Here is a 20,508-nt window from a genome sequence, read left to right as displayed (position 1 = left end):
GGTGTTCTCTGGGTTCTAGCTATGGTGGCAGCTAACTCACTCCGCTGGTCAGCACAGCCTTTACAGACTGTTTTAGCTGGGCCCAAAATAGCCTGGGGGAAAAAAAAGAATGTGTATTCTCAAATCCATCCCAAAGACAAGAAAATGGCTGGATTAGAAATTCAGTTTCCTGTTCCTAGAGATAAGCACTATGATGGTGCCATTTAACAGGCGGTCCCCACCTGCTTCCTGTAGGTGGAGGGCTACCTCCTTGCAGGGATGGCAAATCCCCACACCTAGCCTCTCTTCTACCCTCTTCTCCCTCAAAGAGAATCAACCCCACAGTTTATTCCACTAAATATAGGCCCATCACCACGACTCGGCGAACAACCTGGGCCAGGTGTCAACCCAGGCTCTCCTTCGGGGGCCTGGCCCATCTCTCACCGCCGTGGTGCCCCTACCCTGTGGCTTCTGACTCCAGTCACCCCAGTATTCTGTCCAAGGGTTACTGGGGAGATGGTCTGTCTCCTGGAACTGCCAGATCTGTAACTGTCCCACATCCTAGGTCCCCCTCCCCCGTGGGAGGTCTTGGCTTACAACACTGACAACTTTAAGGGTCTGAGTCCCATGTACAAATGGAGAGTGAAATCAGGTGTCAACACCAAATTCCAGGCTCCCCTGACATTATCAGTGACTTCAACAGCCGGACCATTATCCCCCATCACTGGGGTCCTTATCACCCTCCAGGAAATCAAGTGTCCCCTAAAAAGGCTGAGATCTAGATAGCCCCAGGTATCAACTGCCTTAAGACACTTGGTATTATCCAACTTCCTCACTTTCCCCATGTTTCTGACCACCTCTGTGCTACACACCATTCATGAGCAAAGTTAGGACCCAGGTATTTCAACACCTGGCTGTTCCTGAAAAGGTATGAGGACAACAGTACTCAAAACCCAAACAATTCACCACTGAAAGTGCCATGGGAAAAGGGGGATCAGAGGCTTTTGGAGGGAAAACATGAAGCCTTTAGAAGTGACTAGTTCGTAACACTTAGTGACATCAACAAACCTCATTTCCTCAGCTGCACCAGCACACTCAAGGGAAGGGTGTGAGGGTGTTTCTGTAACTGCCATTGGCCGAGACCAGACTGACCTCCTGTTTCGGGACTCTTATGAACTTAAATCACAGCTTGAAACTCTCCACGACCCCAGTCAGCGCCTGTGCCTCAACTATTTTCGATCCGGCAAGTGAGGTGTGAGTCAAAACAAAGGAAACTGGTCTACAGTGTGCTTTGGGCGCAGCTGGTGTCATGGCTGTGATGGAATTCAAGTTCACACTACCTATTCCCCATCAGAAAACGGCATTTGCTGGCAAAGTTGTTCCCCAGGCTCTGGATCTGGAGAAATTCTACACAGAAAGTTCAGTGACAGCCAACTCCTGAATCTCACTGTGGCAAAACAGCACAACTAGGGGAAGAAAAGTGGAAATAAAGGACATCTTTTCTTCTAAGCCTAATAAAGACCAACGTAACTGTTGGTACAGCAACTAATTCGTGAGGACAAAGCTTCTCTTAACATGCCAGTCCTTAAAAAAAAACAAAGCCTCGCACAGTAATAGTAGCCAGGTGTTAGCCACTTTAATAGAAATTGTGATCAAAACTCGATTACAAGAATTCAAAAAGACATAGAAAACCAGTCAGTTTCAATTTTATTACAAGTTTTCAAATCTGGGACTAGTTTCTTTTTTTCTTTTAACTTAAATGCTAACTTCAGCCCAGGGTTTTTTCACAACCAAACTAAAAATTACTTACTACATGGGAACATCAATGCAACAGGTAAAATCTGTAAACTCAAGCCACAAACTTAGTTAATAATCATGGTTAAGGGACATTGCCAAAGAGCAACTGATGCCTCAGTGAAGTTTGAAAGAAACTCTGCTTTCTGTGACGGCAGAGAATAAATATGCAAGCAATTCTGCTTCAAAGAAATTTGCATAGAAATGGAAAAATGCCAGAGCCTTTAACACAAGTGAAATTGCAAAGCCTCAACACGTTCAACTCAACCCACAGAGCACCAAATGTTTAATGGGAGCCAAGGTAGGACTGAGCATTGAACTTCCAGCTATGCAACTCGCAGGGCACAATTTCAGGTGTGGAAACCATCTGTAGGCAAGCTCTTTTAAAAACATGAATTTTAGACACCATAAATTCTAAAGCAGACACTTTTGCATTACTGTTCGAATTTCAGAAGGGCACCACAAGGCACCAGAGTCTTTCAAAGTCACTCACAGCAACAATTGCATCTTTTTTCCCAGCCTTGGTAGCCCCTTTCAGTTGTCTAGCCTCTGCACTGCGGCACACCACTGTAGAATAACTTCTGACATTAAATCCAGTCATGGTCTAAGTAGCATGAGGCAGCTATTTCCAGGGCATCTCCCATCTCCTTGGCATGGGAGGCTTCCCAGTCACTCCTCCTTCATGTTCCCCCTTTACCAGAGCCTCCAGAGCTCTTGGCATCAGGGGCCCCCATCGCTGGGCCCCACACGGGAGGTCCCATCTGGAAGCACTATTCCTACAGCTCCCTCTGCTGGAGATCAAAGTGACAGTTTGTTGCAAAGACTTGTAGAAACATTACTTACACGTTCATTTCTGTACACATTTAGTTAATTTAGAACCTGGGACTTTTACAATCGATTCCCCAAACCCCTTTATGGCAGCAACACTGAAGGAGCACAGTTTCTCTCTCTAGGAAGAAGAGGATTAGCAAACATAATTGTGTGGGTCAAGAGAAATTTGTAATCAAAAAATGAAAGTAAGACGAATGGCCCAGAAACCCGCATTTTATTGACACAGTCATTTTCCCACAGAGAATCTTAGAAAGATGTCACGTTTTATTTTAATGAATGAGAGGAGCCCACTTGTATCCCTGAATCATTGAGAAAAGCAACAGATACAACTGACAGTCACACTTTTTTAAAATCAAACAGTCACCACCTTCAGCCCACACCTCCACACCCGCATCTGCCTCCCCAATGGCTGTCAGTTCCGTAAAGTCACCCTCTCCTTCTACTCTGGTATTACCACGAGAACTGAAATTTTTAAGCAGAAAAAAAAAGAAGTCAAGTTACAAATAAGTGAGTGGCGAACCAAGGGAAGCCCTTTGACTATGATTTCCAATTTTCTGTTCAATCCACACTGCAGAGATACAAGGATAAACCACCATTTTGGTTCCCAAGTTTTATTCAAGAACTCATACAAAATAATCCAGATAAATGAAATTTAATCCTCGTCTTCCTCCTCTTCTTCGTCCTGGTTAATCTGGAAGTAACGTAATTCGTAACTCTCTTTGCTGTTAGCAACTACGCGCAACCAGTCACGTAGATTATTCTTCTTCAAATATTTTTTGGTGAGATATTTCAAATACCTGCAGAGAAAGGACACAAGAACTCCACTAGACAGTTGGTGCTTGCATTCTAAAACATTTTAACATTTACAAAACCCAGCACTCAAAATCATTACAATTCAAGGTGTTTTCCCAAGCCTCAAAAATGGCAAAGGTAAGGCAAATACACCCCAGCCAAGGCTCTCAGAGTTATCAGCCATGTACCATTGACATTGGCAGTAACAATTAGAATAGACTGGGCATGGTGGCTCAGGCCTGTAATCCCAGCGCTTTGGGAGGCCAAGGCAGGCAGATCACTTGAGGTCAGGAGTTTGAGACCAGCCTGAACAACATGGTGAAACCCCATCTCTACTAAAAATAAAAAAATTAGCTGGGCGTGGTGGTGCACGCCTGTAATCCCAGCTACTCCGGAGGCTGAGGCACGAGGATCCCTTGAATCCAGGAGGCGGAGAGTGCAGTGAGCTGAGATTGTACCATTGCATTCCAGCCTGGGTGACAGAGCGAGACTGCCTCCAAAAAAAAAAAAAAAAAAAAAAAAAAGAAAAAAAACTAGGCCAGGGCACTGGCTCACACCTGTAATCCCAGCATTTTGGGAGGCTGAGGCGGGCAGATCATGAGGTCAGGAAACGGAGACCATCCTGGCTAACACGATGCAACCCTGTCTCTACTAAAAATACAAAAAATTAGCCAGACATGGTGGCGGGCGCCTGTAGTCCCAGCTAGTCAGGAGGCTGAGGCAAGAGAATCACTTGAACCCGGGAGGCAGAGGCTGCAGTGAGCCGAGATGGCGCCATTGCACTCCAGCCTGGGCGACAGAGCAAGACTCCATCTCAAAAAAAAAAAAAAAAAAACCAAGAGCAGATAAGTAGATGTACCAGTTGTCCATGAAAATGCAGCAAACACCTATAACATAGTTTTTTTTGTTTTTGTTTTTGTTTTTGTTTTTTTTTTTTTTGAGACGGAGTCTCGCTCTCTCACCCAGGCTGGAGTGCAGTGGCGCGATCTCGGCTCACTGCAAGCTCCGCCTCCCGGGTTCACGCCATTCTCCTGCCTCAGCCTCTCCGAGTAGCTGGGACTACAGGCGCCCGCCACCACGCCTGGCTAATTTTTTGTATTTTTAGTAGAGACAGGGTTTCACCGTGGTCTCGATCTCCTGACCTCATGATCCGCCCGCCTCGGCCTCCCAAAGTGCTGGGATTACAAGCGTGAGCCACCGCGCCCGGCCTCTATAACATAGTTTTTAGTGACCGCTGGAGAAAGATAACATGATAGAAATTTTACAGTTAAGTACGCAACCTCAATACCTTTTATGGAGAAAATAGTGGGTTTCCAAAGAGCTGTAAGCACTGCGCACACATCACCTCACGGAGTCAAACCCCCTTTTGAGGTTTTCTGGATGATGAGGACTGCTTCTTAGGGGTGTGCACACACTCGCTCCTGCTCACCACCCAACACACAGGGACAGAATGCCACCCTGCCACTGTGCTCACGCCCAGAGAGCACAAAGCCTTTCAATCAGCCTGCCCAACTGCTGCTTTAGCCAGGTGAGAGCTAAAATACTCACCACAACAGGGTGATCATTAGAAAACTTTTTTTTTTTTTTTTTTTTTTTTTGAGACAGAATCTCGTTCTGTGGCCCAGGCTCACTGCAACCTCTGCCTCTAGGATTCAAGCAATTCTCATGCCTCAGTCTCCCAAGTAGCTGGGATTACAGGTGTGTAACACCATGTCCAGCTAATTTTTGTAATTTCAGTAGAGATGGGGGTTTTGCCATATTGGCCAGTCTGGTCTCGAACTCCTGGCCTCAAGTGTCTGCCCACCTCAGCCTCCCAAAGTGCTCGGATTAAAGGTGTGAGACACTGCGACCAGCCAAAACACTCATTCTTTATGGAAAGGCAAAAACTAGCTTTTGTGCCCAACACCCTAACTACATAAAGATGACCTAAGGGCTGGGCATGGTGGCTCACGCCTGTAATCCCAACACTTCGTCAGGCCAAGGTGAGAGGATCCCTTGAATCTAGGAGTTCAAGACCAGCCCGGGCAACATAGCAAGACCCTGTCTCTACGCAACATTTTTTTTTTTTAATTTAAAAAAAAAAAAAAAAAAAGATGAAGTGCACTACAATCTTGGCACCTTTCTCACCGGCTTGCTTACGTGGCCCTGAGGCTATTCCGAATCTTCCCAAGCCATAAAGAGGGAATTTCACAACGCACAAACCCACAGCAGAGCCAATTAATCTAACCAAGCTGTTTCTCCCACAGTGAAAGGGGACCCCTGCTACTAACCATCTCTTCAGACCATAGCAAGGATTACATGAGATGCTCAGATAGATCCCTGGTTTGTTTGTTTGTTTGTTTGTTTGTTTGTTTGTGACAGAGTTTCACTCTTGTTGCCCAGGCTGGGGTGCAATGGCACCATCTCCGGCTCACCTCAACCTCTGTCTCCCGAGTTCAAGCAATTCTCTTGCCTCAGCCTCCCGAGTAGCTGGGATTACAGGCATGTGCCACCACGCCCAGCTAATTTTGTATTTTTAGTAGAGACGGGGTTTCTCCATGTTGGTCAGGCTGGTCTGGAACTCCCGACCTCAGGTCATCCACCCGCCTGGGCCTCCCAAAGTGCTGGGATTACAGGCGTGAGCCACTGCGCCCGGCCTGGATCCCAGGCATATTAACAGGACCCAAATGTCATGAACCAACAGACTCACCATCTCCAAAAATGGAGCACTATGACAGTGCTCCACACCAACAAAGCAATCTCCACGCCAACAAAGCAATCTCCACGCCAACAAAGCAATCTCCACGCCAACAAAGCAATCTCCACGCCAACAAAGCAATCGCCACACCAACAAAGCAATCGCCACACCAACAAAGCAATCGCCACAAAGTGTGAAGATCTCAATTCAACTGTCCACTTTTTGCTACGCAAAGATAAGTCAATTTGGTCATTCCATCTAAAAAGTATACTTTTGTCAATTATTTCCACCATATTGTATTCAGACGAAGTTAATTCAAAATTTCAGGTGGTTGAAATTTTCCCTGACATAGCCGGGCATGGTGGGGCACTCGTGTAGTCCCAGCTACTTGGGAAGCTGAGGCAGGACTGTTTGAGCCAGGAGATGGAGGCTAGAGTGAGCTATCATCACCCCACTGCTCTCCACCTTGGTGACAGAGTAAGACCCTATCTAAAAAAAAGGGGAAAAAAAATCCCTAATAGTACACTGGGGAAAAAAATCAGGTTTAAAAAAAAAACAAAAAAAAAACCCTGTACAGGCCAGGCAGGGTGCCTCATGCCTGTAATCCCAGCACTTTGGGAGGCCGAGGCGGGTGGATCACCTGAGGTCAGGAGTTCCAGACCAGCCTGGCCAACATGATGAAACCCCCTCTCTACTAAAAATGCAAAAAATTAACCGGGCATGGTGGCAGGCACCTGTAATCCCAGCTACTCAGGAGGCTGAGGCAGGAGAATTGCTTGAACCTAGGAGGCGGAGGTTTCAGTGAGCTGAGATCGCGCCATTGCACTCCAGCCTAGATAACAAGATCAAAACTCCTTTTCAAAAAAATAAATAAATAAAAACCCTGTACAAATTCAGAGACAGAAAAAGTTACAGATTTGGGACACCTTGAACCTTTCAGGAAAATAAACTATTATCATCAAGAAAGGAAAGCTGTAATAGATGATTAAGGCACCTTCCCTTCTTTCTCCACTGGATAAGAACAGAAAATTTGTGAAAACGGAAGTGACGCATGCCAGGAGACACCCTCACCCTGGTAAACAGGTCACAGAAAGGTAGCAGAATCTTCCCCAAGGGCTCTGCTACAGCCCAGCAGGCCGGAGGCTTTGTACCCCCCAGAAGCCCCACTCTCAAGGCTTCCCAGGCAGACTGTGAGGACTTCACTTAAGCTTCAAAGTCTTCTCTTCACTGACATAGCTAAACATAAAACCATTAACTACAACCAATTTGTACTAAATACCTTAAAATTTCCCACCACTTGATTTAGTATGTTGTTTTTTTTTTGAGACGGAGTTTCGCTCTTGTTGCCCAGGCTGGAGTGCAATGGTGTGATCTTGGCTCACCGCAACCTCCGCCTCCCTGGTTCAAGCAATTCTCCTGCCTCAGCCGCCTGAGTAGCTGGGATTACAGGCAGGCACCGCCACGCCCAGCTAATTTTGTATTTTTAGTAGAGACAGTTTTTCCATGTTGGTCAGGCTGTTCTCAAACTCCTGACCTCAGGTGATCTTCCGACCTCGGCCTCCCAAAGTGCTGGGATTTAGTATGATTAAAAGCTCCTAAAAGGCCACAGCCCCAGGCTAGGAGCTGAGTATATGCATATCCAATTCTTCAGCAATTGGTAAAGTATTTTAACCTCATCCTCAAAAACCAACACAGAACATAGGAGGGAACTAGCAAATTAATGTCTCCATTTTGAAATGAAAGAAAATGGGACCCAGGAATTAACTAGAGTGGACTCGGTCTAAACTGAGGTCTTCAGATTCCTTGTTCAGTGCCAAAGTAGCACTTACAAGGGAAACAGCTGGAATTCAAAAGGAAAGCTCTTGGCCAGACACAGTGGTTCACGCCTGTAATTCCAGCACTTTTGGGAGGCCAAGGCAGGTGGATCATCTGAGGTCAGGAGTTCAAGACCAGTCTGGCCAACACGGCGAAACCCCATATCTACTAAAAATACAATAATTAGGCTGGGCGCAGTGGCTCACACCTGTAATCCCAGCACTTTGGGAGGCCAAAGCGGGTGGATTACGAGGTCAGGAGATAGAGACCAGCCTGGCCAACATGGTGAAGCCCTGTCTCTACTAAAAAAACAAAAAAAAATTAGCCAGGCACGGTGGCAGGCGCCTGTAATCCCAGCTACTCGGGAGGCTGAGGCAGGAGAATCGCTTGAACCCGGGAGCCAGAGGTTGCAGTGAGCCAAGATTGCGCCACTGCACTCCAGCCTGGGCGACAGAGTGAGACTCCGTCTGAAAAAAAAAAAAAGAAATACAAGGCCGGGCGCAGTGGCTCACGCTTGTAATCCCAGCACTTTGGGAGGCCGAGGCAGGCGGATCACCTGAGGTCAGGAGTTCGAGACCGGCCTGACCAACATGGAGAAACCCTGTCTCTATTAAAATTACAAAATTAGCTGGGCATGGTGGCGCATGCCTGTAATCCCAGCTACTCGGGAAGCTGAGGCAGAAGAATTGCTTGAACCTGGGAGGCAGAGGTTGCAGTGAGCCGAGATCGCGCCATTGCACTCCAGCCTGAGCAACAAGAGCGAAACTCCGTCTCAAAAAAAAAAAAAGAAATACAAGAATTAGCCGGGTGTGGGCCAGGCGCAGTGGCTCATGCCTATAATCCTTGTACTTTGGGAGGCTGAGGCAGGCGAATCACCTGAAGTTAAGAGTTCGAGACCAGCCTGGCCAACATGGCAAAACCCTGTCTCTACTAAAAATACGAAAAATTAGCCGGGCATGGTGGCACACGCCTGCAATTCCAAAAACTCGGGAGGCTGAGGCAGGAGAATCACTTGAACCCGGGAGGCAGAGGTTGCAGTGAGCCAAGATGGCACCATTGATTGCACTCCAGCCTGGGCAACACAGCAAGACTCGGTTTCAAAAAAAAAAAAAAGGTAAACTTTTACTGTGATCTCGAGACAGGAAGCAATTTTTTTTTTAAATTGAGATGGGGTCTCACTCTGTCACCCAGGCTGGCCTGCAGTGGTACAATAACAGCTCATTACAGCCCTGACCTCCTGGGCTCAAGCCATCCTCCCACTTCAGCTCCCCAAGTGGCTGGACTACAGGCACATGTCACCATGCCCAGCTAATTTTAACTCTTGTAGAGATGGAGGTCTCACTATGTTGCCCAGGCTGGTCTCAAACTCCTGGGCTCAAGCAATACTCCTGTATCATCCTCCCAAAGTGCCGGGATTACAAGCATAAGCCACTGTGCCCAGCCAAGAATATTTTTGAGAAAACAGTCTTGAAAGCAAGTCTGAGTACCTTACTGTTTAAAATACTTTAGCCTGGCCGGGCACAGTGGCTCAGGCCTGTAATCCCAGCACTTTGGGAAGCCAAGGCAGGTGGATCACTTGAGGGGAGGAATTCGAGAGCAGCCTGGCCAACATGGTGAAACCCGTCTCTACTAAAAATACAAAAATTATCCCGGCGTGGTGGCGGGCGTCTGTAGTCTCAGCTACTCAGGAGGCTGAGGCAGGACACCTGCTTGAACCCAGGAGGCAGAGGTTGCAGTGAGCCGAGATCGCGCCATTGCACAACAGCCTGGGCGACGGAGTGAGACTCCGGCTCAAAAAGAACAAAACACTTTAGCCTGTGAAAGACAAAATTTTAAAACCACCAAAAGTTGACTATTGTTAACAACCATAATAGCATTCATCCACTGCCTCCTGCACTGAGCATAGTTCCAGAAATTAACAGATGCAAACCAATCACTCTGCAGGTGCCCCCACTCCCATGCAGGGAAAAGGTGGGCTGAGCACTGGGTGCAGGCAGGCCACACACACTTCCCTCCCTTACCTTTTGGAGAAAGGCACCTCGGATGTCACGGTGATCTTGCTCTTGCTCCTTTCGATGGTCACCACCCCTCCACCAAGGTTCCCAGCTTTTCCGTTCACTTTGATCCTTTCTTGCAAAAACTGCTCCTGTAGAAATCATTAAATTGACCAATGAAGTGACTTCATCTGTCTTAACAGAATATTTTATTTTGTCTCCCAACACTGAACTAATATCATTTTTTGTTTTGGTTTTAGAGACAGAGTCTCACTCTGTCACCCAGGCAGGAGTGCACCAGCACAATCCACAGCTCACTGCAGTCTCAACCTCCCAGGCTCAAGTCTCGACCTCTCAGACTCAAGTGATCCTCCCACCTCAGCCTCTCAAAGTGCTAGGATTACAGGCATGAGCCATCTCACCTGGCCCCAGCTAATTTTACAATTTTTTTTTTTGAGATGGAGTTTAGCTCTTGTTGCTCAGGCTGGAGTGCAATGGCACGATCTCGGGTCACTGCAACCTCCGCCTCCCAGGTTCAAGTGATTCTCCGGCTCAGCCTCCCAAGTAGCTGGGATTACAGGCATTCGCCACCACGCCCAGCTAATTTTGTATTTTTAGTGGAGACAGGGTTTCTCCACGTTGGTCACGCTGGTCTCAAACTCCCGACTTCAGGTGATTCGTCCACCTCTGCCTCCCAAAGTGCTGGGATTACAGGCGTGAATCACTGCGCCTGGCTTAATGTTTTTAAGAGAAGGGGTCTCTCTATGTTGTCCAGGTTGGTCTCAAACTCCTGGGCTCAAGTGATCCTCCCACCTCGGCCTCCCAAAGCATGGGGATTACAGGTGTGAGCCACCATGCCTGGCCCTAGTATCAGTTTCTTAAATGTTCAATCTTTTTTAAAAATGGTAACAAATTCCATTTACATACATACTATGAGATGACATCCCAGTGTAAACATACTTGACTACTTCCACACAAGGCCAACTGTGCCTCACCAAGAAAGGTTTAGTGGGCAACACAAGAGTAGACCGGAAACCCAAGGCCAAACTTTTACAAGATACGCCTATAATCCCAGCACTTTGAGAGGCTGAGGTGGGTGGATCTCCTGAGCTCAGGAATTTGAGACCAGGCTAGGCAACATGGCGAAACCCTATCTCTACAAAAAATACAAATATTAGCCAGGTGTGGTGGCATGCGCCTGTAGTCCCAGCTACTTAGGAGGCTGAGGCAGGAGAATCGCTTGAGCCCAGAAGGTGGAGGTTGCAGTGAGCCGAGATCACGCCACTGCACTCCAGCCTGGGGGACAGAGAGACCCTGTCTCAAAAAATAAATAAAACAAACTTTTACAAGGTACATGAAACCAAAGCTAAAAGCAACTTCTGAATCTAAGGAGTATAAAACACTGTTCATAGCACTATCAGAAAATAAGACTTCGACCTAGTAGAAAGAGCAAAGACATAGTGACCGAAACAATTCTAGACCTAGTCCAGGGCCATGTGTGGTACAGCAGAAGCAGCAGCCACTCAGGAGCCCAAGACATTCTCTGCAAACTCCCGTTGTGGGCCTCAGCAAGACATTCACCTCCTTGTGCTTCAGAAAGCTTTGCCCAAAAAGGACCTTTTTAGTTGTTTTCTTGCTATTGCAATGACATGAAGTCCCTTTCAGCTCAAAATTCCTATAATTTTCTATTTAAAAACCCCAAATACAAAATATGTTAACTGGCTGGGCACAGTAGCTCACACCTGTAATCCCGGCACTTTGGGAAGCCAAGGCAGGGAGGTCTCTTGAGCCCAGGAGTTCAAGACGAGCCTGGGCAACTTAGAAAGACCCTTTGTCTACAAAAAAAATTTAAAAATTAGCTAGGTATGGTGGTGCATGCCTGTGGTGCCAGCTATTCCAGAAGCTGAGATGGGAGGATCACTTGGGCCTATGAGGTTGAGGCTGCAGTGAGCCAGGATCATGCTACTGCCCTCCAGCCTGGATAACAGACCCTTTCTCAAAAAATAAAAATTTGGGGCTGGGCGCGGTGGCTCACGCTTGTAATCCCAGCACTTTGGGAGGCCGAGGCGGGCGGATCACGAGGTCAGGAGATCGAGACCACGGTGAAACCCCGTCTCTACTAAAAAGACAAAAAATTAGCCGGGCGTGGTGGCGGGCGCCTGTAGTCCCAGCTAGTCGGAGAGGCTGAGGCAGGAGAATGGCGTGAACCCGGGAAGCGGAGCTTGCAGTGAGCCGAGATTGCGCCACTGCACTCCAGCCTGGGTGACAGAGCAAGACTCCGTCTCAAAAAAAATAAATAAAAAAATAAAAAAATAAAAATAAAAATTTGGGAGACCGAGGTGGGCAGATCACGAGGTCAGGAGATTGAGACCATCCTGGCTAACATGGTGAAACCCCGTCTCTACTAAAAATACAGAAAATTAGCCAGGCGTGGTGGCGGGCGCCTGTAGTCCCAGCTACCCGGGAGGCTGAGGCAAGAGAATGGCATGGTAGGCGGAGCTTACAGTGAGCCGAGATCGTGCCAGTGCATTCCAGCCTGGGCAACAGAGCAAGACTCCATCTCAAAATAAATAAATAAATAAAAATTTGGGTCCAGGCGCGGTGGCTCACCCCTCCAATCCCAGCTACTCGGGAAGCTGAGAAAGAGAATCACTTAAACCTGGGAGGTGGAGGTTGCAGTGAGCCAAGATCACACCATTGCACTCCAGGCTGGGCGACAGAGTGAGATTCCATCTCAAAAATAAATAAATAAAAATAAAATAAAATGGCCAGGCGCGGTGGCTCATGCCTGTAATCCCAGCACTTTGGGAGGCCAAGGCGGGTGGATCACCTGAAGTCAGGGGTTCGAGACCAGCCTGACCAATATGGAGAAACCCCATCTCTCCTAATAATACAAAAATTAGCCAGGCGTGGTGGCAGGCGCCTGTAATCCCAGCTACTCGGGAGGCTGAGACACCATAATGGCTTGAACCCGGGAAATGGAGACTGCGGTGAGCCGAGATTGCGCCATTGCACTCCAGCCTGGGGAACAAGAGCAAAACTTGGTCTCAAAAATCAAATAAAATAAAATAAACAAAAAGTATACGTTAACCACAGATGGGGCACAGAGTGATTAGGTCAGAAATCTTGAATTCTGCATCTCAAGATTCATAAATGACTTCAGTTTTCTATCCTAAGGAGGCTTCCAGAAAGAAAGACAATCACACAAACAGATGAGTGGGCTGAGGGAATGGCTCAGAGGGAGGGAGGCAGGAATAATGCCAGAACAGGGCCACCATGTGAATACCAAACTGGAAGACACCGAAGTTGAAAAAGAGGAGGCCACAGAAAAGCCAGAAGTCACTGGATAGAGAAAGAACTAAGGAAATAGGGGATTTCTTGAAGGACACAGAAGCAAACAGCATCTACATAAAGGCAATAAACTGTAAGAGGTTAACTAAATTCCATTCGGGATAATTCGTGACCATAATTATTTTGTGTTTAAAAATTATTTTTATTGTAATGATACTGATCCTGGCAACAGTTCAACCTTCTGGAGAATTTAGAGCGAATGCAAATTTAGGAGACTCCTGCACACAAATACGAAGTCTGAATCCCCCAAACATGGCTATTAGAGGAAAAAGAATAAAATGTCAAAACCAAACTGCTGAGTCAAAATGTGGCGGAAGGATTATTTAATATTTCTAGATTGCAATAGGATAGAGGAATATTGGGGAATGGGCCAAATACAGGGGCAAAAAATCAGCACAGAGCAAGATCTGAAGAAAAAAAAAAAAACTCCAATTACAATTCAGCAAGCAGGGTACTTTAAACACTGAAGCTCAGATGCTTCATAATATAGAAAAGCTTCAGGAACTGCTGCCACCTGTCCAAAGCTCCACACCAAAGCAGTGAGACCCAGGACAGAGGCAGCCCACAGTCAGGATCAGGGTTCCTCACTTATGCTTAAACACACCAAATAGCAAGGGGGATGCCATGGACCCAGTGAAATTTGTCTGTTTCTCAGTAACTTCTTTTGTTTTGTTTTTGAGACGGAGTCTCACACTATCTCCCGGGATGGAATGCAATGGTGCGATCTCTGCTCACTGCAACCTCCGCCTCCCGTGTTCACGCGATTCTCCTACCGCAGCCTCCCGAGTAGCTGGGATTACAGGTGCACACCACCACACCCAGCTAATTTTTTGTATTTTTAGTAGAGATGGGGTTTCACTATGTTGGCCAGACTGGTCTCGAACTCCTGACCTCATGATCTGCCCACCTCAGCCTCCCAAAGTGTTGGGATTATAGGCGTAAGCCACCACGCCTGGCCTGTTTCTGGGTAACTTTTAAGTAAAATCATTTGTGGAAACTAAAGGAGAAAAACAAGATAGTCCTCTAACACCTCTGTGCTACAGCCCTTCTTGCTTATTCTAAGCCCATCTCCTTTTACTCCTCACAACTGTTGCACATACAAGAAGCAAGACTTGGAAACAAACAAGTAATCTGCCCACATTCCCAGGGTGAAATGATACAGCCAGACCTGTGAAGCTGCCTATAAGCCTGAAAACAGAAATGTACCCCAGTAGGTTTTCTCAACAGTATCTCAAAATGTTCGTGACCACCCGAGTGGCAATAAGGATGTAACTTACAAAATTGGCAGCATCCATGATTCCATCTTCTACAGGGTGGGTGCAATCAAGAGTGAACTTCAGAACTTGCTTCTTTTTTTTGCCCCCCTTCGCCACAAGCTTTTTCTAAGAAAATACACAAATGATAACAGAGATGAAGATTCAATCAGTCAGAAAAACAAGATTAACAGAACCAGAAACGTCATGGGTATAAAAGTCCATACAAATACAAAACTAATGGAGCTGTGCTCCCTTTGCAAGAGGGCCAAGAGGCATCATTGCCTGAGTGCCAGAGGTATAGTAGGGGCAGATGCTGCTCTACAAGCTTGGGGCCTGGGGTCATGCCCTTTTGATGGGGAAATCTAGCACTCTTGACCCACTCAAACTTTCCAGTCTCCCCAATCTCTACAGGCATGAAGGTCTCTTAGTTTATGAACCACAATAAATTGAACATTTCCTTTTAGCTGCCCTAACATTCCCAATTTCAAAAACTACTATTTTATTTTTTTCCAGAATTAGAGTGCGGGCATACAAAATGCCTTGCATACCCACAATTTTCACGTGAAACCAATCCTTGTCCTACATGTTCAGAGTAGGGTCCTGATCCATCTTAGCTCATCTCCCTTAATCCTGTCTCATCCACCTTCTCATGAAGGGAGTTGCAAAGTATTCTAGGTGCCTGTCCACTCCAGCTTGGACAAGGTTAAGGCTAAAACCTAGAATCTTATTACAACACTACCGTCAAGAACTTCTGACATTTTGATTCGTTTAATCTATGCATTAGTACTTCCAAACCACCCGGCAAAGCACATCCTACAAGGTTCCAGTTTCTTCACTCTTACGAAGAAGCTTGTGTTAATCTTATCTCTCTACAAACTTGACACCATTAATGCATTTGTGCATCGTACCAACCTGTACTTTCACGTTTAAAAGCTCTGCAGAACTAAACAGACTTTTCCAAGAACACATCTTACCTCCCTTCCTTTATGTTTAAAAGAACTTCATCTAAAACTTTGTTAACTGGATCAACTTTTCAAACATTTGGCCACTACAAAAATCACTGATTTATTTTTTACAACGTCTCTTCCCAGTAACAATCTAAGAGGGATGCTTTAAGATCTATTCCGAACATACACAATCAATCAAGAACCTACCCACAATGGGCTTGATACTTCTCCATCAAGGTTTTAAACCAAAAGGCATTTAAAAGGCCAACCAGACAGAAAGAGCAGAAGAACCGGAAATGTTAACCAGTGAATCCCAACAAAAGAGGAAAAGTAGGATCTTGGGACGAAGAACACGGAAAAACAACTTTCTCAAATAACCTAGGAGGAGGGCGCCGCACAGCCCAGTCCCAGCATAGCTAAAGGAGAATGCAATGAGAGCCTTCTCCCTACACCACTGTAGCACCCGTTTGGGTCTGTACAGTGCGCCCTGATAAACTAATTTCCTCTGGGGACGCTAAAAAGCTCCTCAAACCCAGGCCTCCTCTCCGAAAGCACGCCGAATAAGCCGCCCTTCCGCGGATTCGTCCCCGAGTCTTGGCCGTAGACTTCCGAATGCGCGGCTCCCCAGGGTAGCAAGTCCCGTTCTTCTTCCCCGCCCTCTAACCAGGTAATCAGGCCCCGGGCCGGGGTCCAAGGACCAGTGGCCGGCCCAGCCTGCAGTCTCCAGGCTCCAGCTCCCCGCTGGCCCCTAGCTGGGGCTGGAGCCCGAGCCCCGGCCTCCGAGACCTCCCGGATCTCCCTCACGGGCCCCGAGTCGCGGCCTCCTCCGCCTACAACGTGCTGGGATCGGCAGGGGCTCTGGCCAGCTCCGGCCGACCTGCCAGCCCACCCCAGCAGGACACTGCAGGGCGCCGTCCCCAGCGAGCCTGGGTAGATGCCGGGCTCGGCAAGGCCCACGTGCCTCCCCTGGAGCCGAGGCCTCACGCGGAGCCATACTAACCACAGGAGCCATGGCGGCAGCGGAGTTAGAAAGGGAGGTGAGCGAACTACGCAGACGCAAAGAGCCCGCAGCGCGCAAGGCACGCAGGGTCCAGGCCGCACTAATCGCTTTGCCACGCCCCTCGTCCGCCACCTTTTCTCTTGGTTATGTACGATAGGGGAGCGATTGGTTTTCCCTGAATGCAAAACGCGTCCTCTCCCAGGCCTGGAGGGTTTCGGGGGAAGGAAGGAGGCCCAGCGGGCTGTCCCACTGCGAAAGATCGGAGGGGGGAAGCCAGACTGGACGAGCCCAAAGATAAATAAAGCGGTTGGCTTTACTTTTTGTAAGTCTTGGGAAGAAAAAAGAAATAAGGAAATTCACTATACTGTAAATTACCAGCTAGTGAGATGGCAATCGAATCTACTAATTTGGGGAAGTGAGGAAATTCCTTCTGGCCACCGGGAAATTTCGTTCAGAGGTCCCAGTGCCAGACCACTATGGCTTCCTCCTACTTAAAAAGCCCCAGCTTGGAAGCTCATTGCCCAGGGGCTGTCTCCCAGTGCCTGTCCTTCTTGCTGCAGCCAAGCCGCCCACCCGCTGATCACCACTCCCTAGTTTCCCAGCCCAAGCCTTCTAGTTTCCCATCCCAAACCAATATGTAGTTGAGGACCACCAGGAGATCTGGAAAATGCAGATTCCAATTCCAGCGGTCTCAGTGGCCTGAAATTCTGCATTTTTCACAAGCTCTCAGACGATGCTGATGCTGCGAGTCCATGGACTGCATGTGGAGAAGCAAAGGTCCTCATCCCCAGGCCCACAGGTCCCTTGAACTGGGCTACTTTGCACCCACTCACCCCCTGCGTCCTCATGGAATTATATTCCAGGATCCTGAATTGTGAATCACTCAGTGGCACACACTCTCCACTCCCTTTACCTGGCTTCAGTGTACTCACCTAGCAAAAGTCCAATCACTGGAAGAGACACTGTGCTGATGGGTCTAGCTTTCAACTCAGGCCTCAAGCCGGTTGACCAAGCTCCAAAGCCAGCTGCTGTTCTTGGCTCTACAGTGCTCAGGCTGGGCCTCTGCAAACACTTCTGCTTTCCAGCTGATCCCGGTTTGGCTCTATCAATAGGGGGCTTCGCTTCCTGCTTGCTCCTGTCCTGTCTGGTGTCAGCCACTCTTGCTTCTTTATCCTGGAGGTGGCAGTTGGAACATTCTGGAAGCAGCAGTGGAATCCAGTCTGCACTTATTCCAACATTTGCAGAACCAGCCTCGTTTTCTCCTCCTCAGAGACACCAGCCCTAGCGGAGCAGCACCCTCTCCTCAGATGTCTGAGTTTCACCTCCCCGTGCCCCTCCTCAAGCATCTACATTTTAATAATACCACCCTACCAGTGGTAGCTACTTCCTGCAGTTGCTACTGTTAGTATTATACCCCGTCAGTTACCTAAACACATCTTTATACGTAGTTAACAATCCTTTATATTAAATTGTCTCAGTTAAAAACTATAGCGTGTTGTCTTTTGACTGGACCCTGGCTGATAACGGACCCTAAGCCAGCCCTCAGGGCTACTGACAATCCTAAATCTCTCCCCCAAAGGACTATTTCCCTTTCTTCTTGTTGTTTTTAATAGAGACAGAGTCTTGCTCTGTCACCCAGGCTGGAGTGCAGTGGGGTGATCATAGTTTACTGCAGCCTCAAACTCCTGAACTCAAGTGATCCTCCCACCTTGGCCTCCCAAATTGCTGGGATTACAGGCATAAGCCACTGCACCTGGCCCAAAAGACTATTTCACACCTCAGTCATAATGCCAGCCCCTTCTTCCTAAACCTCCCTCTCAGCAGTTGACTTTTATTTTTCTTTCCTTTTTCTTTTTCTTTTTTTTTTTTTTTTTTTCTGAGACAGGCTCTCGCTCTGTTGCCCAGGCTGGAGTGCAGTGGTGCGAATATGGCTCGCTGAAGCCTTGACATCCTAGGCTCCAGCAATCCTCCCACCTCAGCCTCCTGAGTAGCTAGGACCACAGGTGTGCACCACCACGCCCAGCTGCATGTTTTGTTTTGTTTTGTTTTTGTAGAGAGTTGGTGTCTCACTATGGCTATGTTGTCCAGGCTGATCTAGAACTCCTGGGCTAAAGCAATCTTCCTGCCTCAGCCTCCCAAAGTGCTAGGATTACAGGCGGGAGCCATCACACCCAGCCTCCTCCTGTCCTATCTACACTTGATCTTTAGACAAGACCCATGCTCTTCCCTTTAAATATGACTCCCCAGGCCAATGTGTGCAGCCTCTACCCCTCCCTGGACTCCCCACAGGTACAGCCAGTAGCATCCTTGGTATCTCTAGACTAATGTCCCGTAGATTACCCTGACCCTCAAGAGCCCATTCTCACCTCTTCACCCTCACCCCCACCTCCCCACACTCAAACCCTCATCCCTCACCCCACACCCCCTGCCCCGCCCCCACCTCTCCAGCCTCACCCCCATCCTCCATCGTCACTCCCATCCCATGTTCAGCCCCACACCCCACCCTGAGCTCCTTCATCTGCAGCCACATTGATCTTCTTTTTTTTTTTTTTCTTTGAGACGGAGTCTCGCTCTGTCGCCCAGGCTGGAGTGCAGTGGCGCAATCTCGGCTCACTGCAAGCTCCGCCTCCCGGGTTCACGCCATTCTCCTGCCTCAGCCTCTCCGAGTAGCTGGGACTACAGGCGCCCGCCACCACGCCCAGCTAATTTTTTGTATTTTTAGTAGAGACGGGGTTTCACCATGGTCTCGATCTCCTGACCTCGTGATCCGCCCCCCTCCGCCTCCCAAAGTGCTGGGATTACAAGCGTGAGCCACCGCGCCCAGCCCACATTGATCTTCTAGTCTCTAAATGTCTTCCCATTTCTGGGGCTTTGCACTTGCCCTTGCCTCTGCTTGCAACTTTTCTCAGCTTTTCTTTTTTTGTTTTTCTTTTGAGACAGGGTCTTACTCTACCACCCAGGTGGGACTGCAGAGGTGCAGTCACAGCTCACTGCAGCCTCAACCTCCTGGCTCAAGCGATCCTTCCACCTCAGCCTCTCAAGTAGCTGGGACTACAGCATGAGCCACCATGCCCAGCTAAGTTTTAGTATTTTTTATAGAGGGGGGAGTCTTGCTATGTTGCCCAAGCTGGTCTTGAACTCCTGGGCTCAAGAGATTCACCCACGCTGGCCTCCCAAAGTGCTGGGATTACGGGTGTGAGCCACTGCGCCCAGCCTTCCTGGTTTTTCTTAATTTCTTATCCTCTGGGGGTCGTAAGCTCAGTTCCCCATCTCTGCTCATGGTTACCTAGTGTGGTCCTCAGCTCAAGCCCCTTCCAACTGCTCTCCATCGCATCATCCTTATTTATTTATTTAATTTTTTAGGCGGAATCTCACTCTGTCACCCAGGCAGGAGTGCAGTGGTGCCATCTCGATTCTCCTGCCTCAGCCTCACAAGAGTAGCTGGGATTACAGGCATGCACCACTACACCCAGCTAATTTTTCTTTTTCTTTTTTTTTTTTTTTGAGACAGAGGTCTCACTCTGTCACTCAGGCTGGAGTGCAATGGTGCGATCTCGGCTCACTGCAACCTCCACCTGCCAGGTTCAAGCAATTTTCCTGCCTCAGCCTCCCGAGTAGCTAGGACTGACTCCAGGTGCGTGCCACCATGCCTGGCTAATTTTTTGTACTTTTAGTAGAGACAGGGTTTCACCATGCTGGCCAGGCTGGTCTCGAACTCCTGACCTCGTGATCCACCCGCCTCAGCCTCCCAAAGTGCTGAGATAACAGGCATGATCCAATGTACCCAGCTAATTTTTGTATTTTTAGTACAGACGGGGTTTCACCATGTTGGCCAGGCTGGTCTCGAACTCCTGACCTCAGGTCATCTGCCCACCTCAGCCTCCCAAAGTGCTGGAATTACAGGTGTGAGCCACAGCACCCGGCCTATCATCCTTATGATTTTCTTCCAAGCATTTAATGCAGCCTGTAATTATTTGTTTATTTGTGTACTTGACTAACCTTGGCTGGTGTGTTCCCTTCTATGTGCCCATAGTAGATGCTCCATAAATACTAGTTGAACAGATGCAGACAT

At 48.0% G+C, this 20,508-nt stretch overlaps 1 protein-coding gene and 1 long non-coding RNA gene across 3 annotated transcripts; one reads left to right on the top strand and one right to left on the bottom strand.

Annotated features, from left to right (window-relative positions):
* Positions 1-1,593: 1,593 nt before the first annotated feature.
* On the bottom strand, positions 1,594-16,659 carry RPL22 (ribosomal protein L22). 2 transcript variants are annotated; one of them, XM_055262186.2, is made up of 4 exons: positions 16,437-16,659; positions 14,511-14,615; positions 9,910-10,034; positions 1,594-3,401 (listed from the first exon to the last, which is right to left on the bottom strand). In XM_055262186.2, the coding sequence occupies exons 1-4, from the start codon at positions 16,446-16,448 to the stop codon at positions 3,257-3,259; spliced, it is 387 nt and encodes a 128-aa protein (XP_055118161.1). In that variant the 5' UTR covers positions 16,449-16,659; the 3' UTR covers positions 1,594-3,256. The 2 variants fall into 2 exon arrangements, with proteins under 2 accessions (XP_055118161.1, XP_063488075.1); XM_063632005.1 differs by lacking the exon at positions 16,437-16,659 and adding an exon at positions 16,314-16,435.
* On the top strand, positions 16,482-17,924 carry LOC134735647 (uncharacterized). Its single transcript, XR_010118972.1, has 2 exons — positions 16,482-16,758; positions 17,549-17,924. It is a non-coding gene; the product is annotated as an uncharacterized lncRNA (long non-coding RNA).
* The last annotated feature ends 2,584 nt before the right edge of the window (positions 17,925-20,508 follow it).

This window comes from Symphalangus syndactylus, chromosome 22, assembly GCF_028878055.3.
Source record: "Symphalangus syndactylus isolate Jambi chromosome 22, NHGRI_mSymSyn1-v2.1_pri, whole genome shotgun sequence".
In the NCBI taxonomy this organism is placed as follows: Eukaryota; Metazoa; Chordata; class Mammalia; order Primates; family Hylobatidae; genus Symphalangus; species Symphalangus syndactylus.
Note: the sequence above shows the minus strand (reverse complement) of the source record. Positions and strands in the feature narration are given on the sequence as shown.